Source organism: Amphibalanus amphitrite, unplaced genomic scaffold (assembly GCF_019059575.1).
Source record: "Amphibalanus amphitrite isolate SeventyFive unplaced genomic scaffold, NRLGWU_Aamphi_draft 002148F_arrow, whole genome shotgun sequence".
Lineage (NCBI taxonomy): Eukaryota > Metazoa > Arthropoda > Thecostraca > Balanomorpha > Balanidae > Amphibalanus > Amphibalanus amphitrite.
In genome coordinates, this window is record NW_024883641.1 from 2,376 (window position 1) to 9,706 (window position 7,331).

The 7,331-nt window shown below is 45.0% G+C and overlaps 1 protein-coding gene across 1 annotated transcript; it reads left to right on the forward strand.

Annotated features, from left to right (window-relative positions):
* Positions 1 to 2,790: 2,790 nt before the first annotated feature.
* Positions 2,791 to 7,000, forward strand: LOC122376459 (acetylcholine receptor subunit alpha-like; the record flags this gene model as incomplete). The annotated part of the gene is made up of 4 exons (XM_043356332.1): positions 2,791 to 2,932; positions 4,140 to 4,259; positions 4,719 to 4,923; positions 5,246 to 7,000. Coding segments are annotated over 4 exons (647 nt in total), but the record flags the coding sequence as incomplete, so codon positions are not given.
* Positions 7,001 to 7,331: the final 331 nt, after the last annotated feature.

Genomic DNA, 7,331 nt, shown 5'->3' on the forward strand with positions numbered 1-7,331 from the left:
TCAAAGATAAAATGTTTCACCGTTCACGGGTCTTTTAAGGAATGCGCTGCAACATCGAGTAAAGGGCATTTTGTCAAAAATCAGCGATAGGGCGTGAGTTGCCTATTATACGAGCATATGTTGCTATTGGAGGTCACTGATAATACCAGGTCCGATCACCAAGGGTCAGCACATGAACCTATCTTTACTAAGTAGGGTTGTGCGATGCATGTTTTATGGCCAATTTTTCATATTCGCCTCAATGGTGTTGGTTATAAGACCATCAGGGACGGTTTTTTGGTCACTTTCTGGTGGAGGTCAGGTCAATGTCAGGTCAAAAAGGTCAAATTTCAGGTCAAAGTTGATAGTTTCGCATAAAATTGGTATTGATTCGATGCCACTCGTCACGGCGAGTCTAATGGTGGTCTTTGTTTTGCGCTTTGTGGTCTAGAATTGCCAAAATCGAGTTTGAAAATTTGACGTCATTAATTTTGAACAGTTTTTTTTTTTGTTATAACTTGGCAAAAAGGAGTTATCGATCTAATACTTGGAATGTGAATAGAAGTCCATAGTGGCTATTACATATATTCCGTTTGTTTCGAAAATCGAAAAACTTTTGGGATTTTTTGGCTATTATATCTATTTCTTTTTATTTTTGGGGTCAACTTCAAAAACAAAATCGAGAGAACAGTATAGTAGCCCTGGTAATTCTACACATTTCATGTCTTGAACATTTTTATGCATAATCAAATTTATAGACCTGACAGCTCTTCCCGCGAAGCTTTTTTTTTGGTCGACAATGGCAGAAATGACGTCACTCCGACGTAGCGGCCAACTTATCATAGCCTTTGGAAAAAAAATTTGGTCACAATGTGCAAAAGGGTACTGAAAGTTTGGTGAAGATCGGCGCAGCGGTTCTGGAGATATATCGAAAAAAAAAACTAAAGATGGATGCAAAAAATGCCCCCCCCCCCCCCCCACCGCCTTGAGGGTTAAGCTAGATCCTTTTTTTTGCATGGGTGGACTCTACAGGGCTACCAAACTGATTTCGGACTTTCGAAATGTTGAATATTTTGAAAATTATAAATATAAAAACTCAGAAATTGTATTTTTTATTTTTTTACATATACGTTTCTGAATGAAAAAAAGCAGAATATGACCACGTTTCCATGGGCATCACTGATCCGGATCAGTAAAAATGGATTAGCTAATCCAGTATAGTTAGACAATATATGAAAATGAAAATAAGGGATTAACTGATTATATAAGCCTAATCCACTTGGAATTATATCATGTAACGAAGAGTTCGAGAAATATAATACGATTTAAGTTTGCTGATCCGGATCAGTGATGCCCATGGAAACGGGGTCTATATGTGTTTGAACACATATGCGTTGAATATATGTGAACTTCATCTGACAAACACCTTTTTTGTTGAAAAATGTCAACTTCAAAATTTGACCATTTTTGACCTAAAGTGACCTGACCTGACCTCAGCTATATTCAGCTAAAATGGCCTAAACTGACACATACAACACTGATTTCGATATATATGGCCTACATGAACCATAAAACATGTCTCACGTCACCGATGCACGATATAAAGCTTTCGTGACCTGGGATGAGATGGCCTTGACCTGAAAAATTCGAAGTACAAGTTCGGTACCCTCAGGTTATGTTACGCATATATTCACGAGTGTGCAAACAAAAAATGAGCCTGATCTGATTTGTTGGCCGGCGCCCAGAGTGCCAAGACGCTGATATTTTTACTTTGACCTGACCTGTGACGTCATCGATGACCTCGAGGTCAATGACATTAGGCTTCGCTCAACAATATTTCCAGGGCTACCAGGGGCCGTTTGAATTTTGACAATCGGCCCAGTAGTTTCGGAGTTAGGAGCCCCCCCCCCCCCACTGTAACGTGCTGTAACGTGCTGTGGGGCGCGTTAGAGCACATACCCCAGTGAGGCGTGGGTTAACAAATAAAAAAACACGTTGATTTCCGACGCTGGGAAATGCCCGCAATGATACCCACCCCACCACCCTCCCCCTACCCGGTCCAACAGGGTCTCAAGGAAATTCAACAACATGAACCGAAACAAAGGCTGCGATCTTTGCTGGAAATGGCACTCGTGAGATAAGTATTATTATGCTGAAGATACAACGACTTACTTGTTATTTCCGAGTATCCTCCACCGTCAGCTACGCTAACCACCCACACAATCACCGTTCAAATATTTAAAACCACGGAGCACCTTCACAACGCCGGCGCGCGGCCGGAACTGACATGGCGGCGCCGCTGCAGCAGAGTCAGACGCACGTGGATTGTTAGTAAGGGTGTAGTGTTGTCATGGTGTTGCCATGGTATACCTTACCATAGCAGCAGAAGCACACCCAGGGAACTGTTGCAAGAAATTTCTGGCCTTTCGTCCATAAAACTATTAATTGCTCAGGGTCTCAGCTAGTCCTTGGATGACGCTCCTTCCAACATATCAAAAATTGGCAAACACCTCTATGGAAAGGAGGAGACTTGATCGCCGAATTCACCTGCTGGATCCGCCCGTGGAAAGGTTGATTTTACTATGGTAGGGAATATTAGCTTACGAGGGTATCTACTAGCCTCAGGTGGTTACCACCTTGTAAACTGGGGTACAAAACCACCCCTGATAAACGTAACCATGGTAATATCAACATGTCAAGGCAGGATAGTATTCAGCACCATAGTAGGCTGGTAGTAATATGATGGTAGGCTGATGGTAAAATTTACCAAAGCTAGTAACTTAGTAAATTGATGGTAAAAACTTTTTTCAGTGATCGTGGTGACCGTGCTGGTGCTGAACGTGCACTGGCGGTCACCCCAGACCCACCGAATGGCGCCCTGGGTGCGGAGGCTCTTCATCCAGCTGCTGCCCCGCCTGCTGGTCATGCGGCGACCGCGGAAACCTCCCAAAAGGTCGGGTCACCCCCTCCCCGCTCCTCTCCGCTCCTCTCCTCTCCCTCAGCTCACGGAGTGGGCTTCGTGAGCTCAACAAGGCTTAATAAGCCATCTGATTGGTCGTTTGGCGGCCATCGGACCCCTGGAAATGTGCATTGAGCGCCATAATAATGCAATAGCAATGCCACGGTCTGCCGCTCGATGCTATCACCGGAAATGAAAGATGAAAGGAAATGGGGGCATCACGTAGTCGTGAAATACGACCTATACTTCAAAAAGAAATGTCTGCTCGGCTGAGAAGTGAGACAGTGAATTATATGGTGATGGGAATACGGCAACTTTGGGCATTGGATGATGATGTAAATAATAAACCAACTTATTACAAATGCATTCAAATATATTCAAAAAGACACACAAAGCTTTCGGTTCATGGAACCTTGATCACTGTGCAAATGAGTACTACTCATTTGCACAGTGATCAAGGTTCCATGAACCGAAAGCTTTGTGTGTCTTTTTGAATATATTTGAATGCATTTGTAATAATTTGGTTTATTATTTACATCATCATCCAACCTGTCATGGATACTCAACTTTGGGCATTGTTGCAAGGATAAGATAGACGCTTGATGTTGTTCCTTACTGAAATATCTTCACAAACGCACCTTACTCCGTAGTCATGAGCATCCTTTCTTTAGTCGTTTATACAGTTGTACCACTCTCATATCAGATGATTTTTGATGGCTTCAAATTATGGGCGTGCTGAATTGCTCCAGAATCACGATTTATTGCTTACCAGCTGTGCAGATCATTGTTTTTCCCTCAGGCGATATATGAGGCACAATTACACCATGATGGCAGAGGCCGGCTGCAAATCAGTTCCATTCTCGGCAACGAAATTGTATTGCAGGCACCCCATATGGTTCCGGAAATGCAATAGTGCTGTTTGTTTAGCAGCCTGCATGCTGACTTTTTTATTCTGTTCCTTATTCACCTGAAGGGTCTCTCCTGAAGGGCTATCGCTCCTCATTTGTAGCAGTCTCACCACTTCACTTTTTGCCTTGTTTCCATTTCTCTTAGTTCCAAGTATGTCGTGCGCAAGACGTTTTTTGGATTGCAAGTTACAACAAACGCATACAAACGACCAATGACGCTGCTCTTGGGGTCGTGTTATTGTCAGTGAATTTGCAGTTAGCGCTTCTGACCGTGGGACCTCGCCCGTTTCCAGCGGCTGGCGGCCGGGGGAGCCTCTGCCCGGCTGTACCTCGGTACGGAACTCGTCCACCGGTAACCTGACGGGCTCTCAGTCGCTCTCATCCGTCGAGGGGATTCAACTGTGCGCCGAGAGGTGAGGGCCCCAGCGATAGTAGGGGCGTTGTGTATGAGTATGGTGTATAATACAAATAATGTTTCAAATGTTGTAGAACATTGAAAAACGTTGAAAAATACTTTAAAGAAAGACATTGCTGACGGGTACTATTGCGAATCTTGTCTATGGGCTTGGTTTACATTCAGGGTTGTTTACTTTTGGAGAGTTTCAGCGAATAGGATGAACTCTTGCAGATAAAAAGCCGTTCACGAATCCCTTTCTTGAAGTTGTTATCTGCTCCTTTGTGATTTCGACTTGGACTTTTCTTGTGAATAGTTGCCTTCCTCGTTGATTTTTTTTTTCATGTGACTGCGGCCATACGTATGCCAAATAAAACACTTGTCATGGTGTGTTTAACTTCCCGCTTTGTATATTAAAACGCTTACTGTGCACATTGCATTCACCATATTGCCCACACGAGTGTTGTTTTCCCCACAGGCACTATTCAGAGTCGGTTATCAACCCGTCGTGCCAGGTGCACGGCGGAGAGGCGAGCGACTGGAGCCCCCTCTGTGACCGGGTGCCTGTTCTCGGTAACCGGTCGCGCCTCGGGCTGGCCGGCTGCTCACAGGAGATCCATCGGGTCAGCTGGTGTGTCAACTTTATCGCCGAGAACACCAAGAACAAGGAGGATCAGCTGGCGGTAAGCGATTGGTGTGATGGGCGTCAAAGGTTATCTGCTTGTGTAAGGAACGGGGAGTTAATTTCTATCGCGTTTCATTATTTCAGTTCTGGTTGGTGGTGACCGTCCAGACAAGACCGCAAAGGGTCCGATGGTCACGACAGTAAACGGAAGAAACGTGATATCAGGAGGATATACGAGTATAAGCGCTTATGTCAGCTTAAAAATAGGGACCACCAGTGTAAAGGTGGAAAGTTATAGCGAAGTGTGTGTCAGAGGAATATTTATGTGTGCTCACCCCTGACCGCTGGATACCTAACCTCCCCCATCTTTCCTTCCGCAGGTGCGCGAGGACTGGAAGTACGTGGCCATGGTGCTGGATCGGCTCTTCCTCTGGGTGTTTCTGCTAGCTGTGGTGGTCGGCACGGCTGGTATCATCCTCCAGGCTCCCTCTCTATACGACGATCGGGTCGCACTCGACCTCAAGTACTCAGAGATTGGACGGTTCCGGCGGAGAAAGTGAGACGACAGCGCCTCTGGCGAACAATATAGGAAGCTGTGCTTTGTGCTGGCGCTCGTCAGGGGGTATGGCGATGGTTGCTGAGGTGCAGCGTAGGACTGAAAATGTTTGTGAATTGTGTCAAGAGTAGGTTTATGAGTGAAGTTATGCATGCCAGTGCTCGTGATTGGAATGAATACTTTATTGATGAATAGCAATTTGATAAAGTCAGCAATGACACCTTTGTTATTCCTGCATGTAGCGAAAACAAAACTTTGTGTGGGCAAGGAGACACGGGAGTGTTATGGAGTATGGACGTAACTTGCCAGTGTATATTCACATGGTTATAATTTTCCTATTTATACTGTATAATTACTGGGATATACGGTACAACTAGAAGTCATATAATATCAAATTTACATCAAAGAAAGCATTTGCATGAAGTGCACCGACAATAATTAGGTGGTTATCCCTTCTCTGTCAGTTACCTACTTAGTTATTCATTTATACCGAGAAATTATTCATGTGTTTACTACAAATCTTTCACGGTTGATCTTTTTTGCAGGGTAGACATTCGTTGCAAGATAGGCACAGGAGTATTTAATCAATCGTTGCTATGCATACATATTGATTTTGTTATAAATTCCTCGCCGGTTTGATGTCTAAGATTCTAAACCTCATTGGGCATGAAGTCCAGCGTGTTTTGTTTACATGTCTCCTCAGCTGATGTCGCGAAATGCCTGTGGAGTTTTCCGTGAATTGCGGATATAATAATTTCTAGACTGTCAACCCGTCAAACATTCGTGATTCACAAATAATTCATTACAAGCATTCCGAAGAATGGTTCCCATGGACTTGTAGGTACAGCCCACCGCTAAAGTAATGTGTGTTTTACCAATCTCAACGGATGGCTTTGACCGACGATTTTTAAATGCGGACTGATTGAAAAGAAGACGTCAATAGATAACGTTGTAGCTGCAAGGATGAAGATACATGTAAGCTACATTTAACGTCTCGTTGCAGTCTGGCTGATCGTTCCTAGGCTTCAGAAGCAGAACATACCCATGACTGAAACCACACATTACTTCTGCTGTGGACTGTTATACCATGTCAGTCACTCCCCGTTCATTTCTACGCGTGTTGAAATGTGCTCAAATGTCAATGTTTCCATAGGAGTCAGAGATTCGAGTCCCTTCATCAATACAGTGCAGCGCTGAGGGCGCAACACCTGTCGAGAGGTTGACAGGCATGATATCTGAAACTCACGCTAGCTATAGTCCCTCCTGGTATGGCCGTCTTTCGAGCGTGACGTCCCACCACATTCGTATGCGTCGCTACTGTGACGCGTTGTGACGCTGTGCGCCGCTTCTGTGACAAGTTGTGACGCTGCGTATCACTGCTGTGACGCATTGTGACGCTGTGCGGCCATGGTGGCGCCGTCACTGCGTTACGTCTGTGTGACGCAAAGATTCACTGCGAAAATGTGACGTCTGCTCCCGTGATGCGTCTGGGTAGAGAGAATGTTATGCGTTCAATGAACGTTTGCGAGGATAGATGAGTAACGGATCTGACGCATGACAATAAACTGACGATACCTTGTAATGTTGTCAGCTTGATAGAATAGAAGGCTACTTTAGGCAGCTGCTGTTCTAAACGAACGTGTTATAGCTGAAGCACACTTGCCAAGCAGGAAGGAAAAGGCGGGAACGATAGGCCTTTTTTGCCTTTTTCTACGGCACATTTGTGTCTTGTTTGAAAACGGCCGATCTTCTGCATGCGACAAAGACTTCTTAGGATTTGGTTTATGTTATGTTTTGTGGCCTACCAGGGGCGGATCCAGGGGGGGGGGCATCTGGGGGCCGATGCCCCTAGCCTATCGAAAAATGCCGCCCCTCCGCCGCCGAAGGCGGCGGAGGGCGGCTTTTTTCCA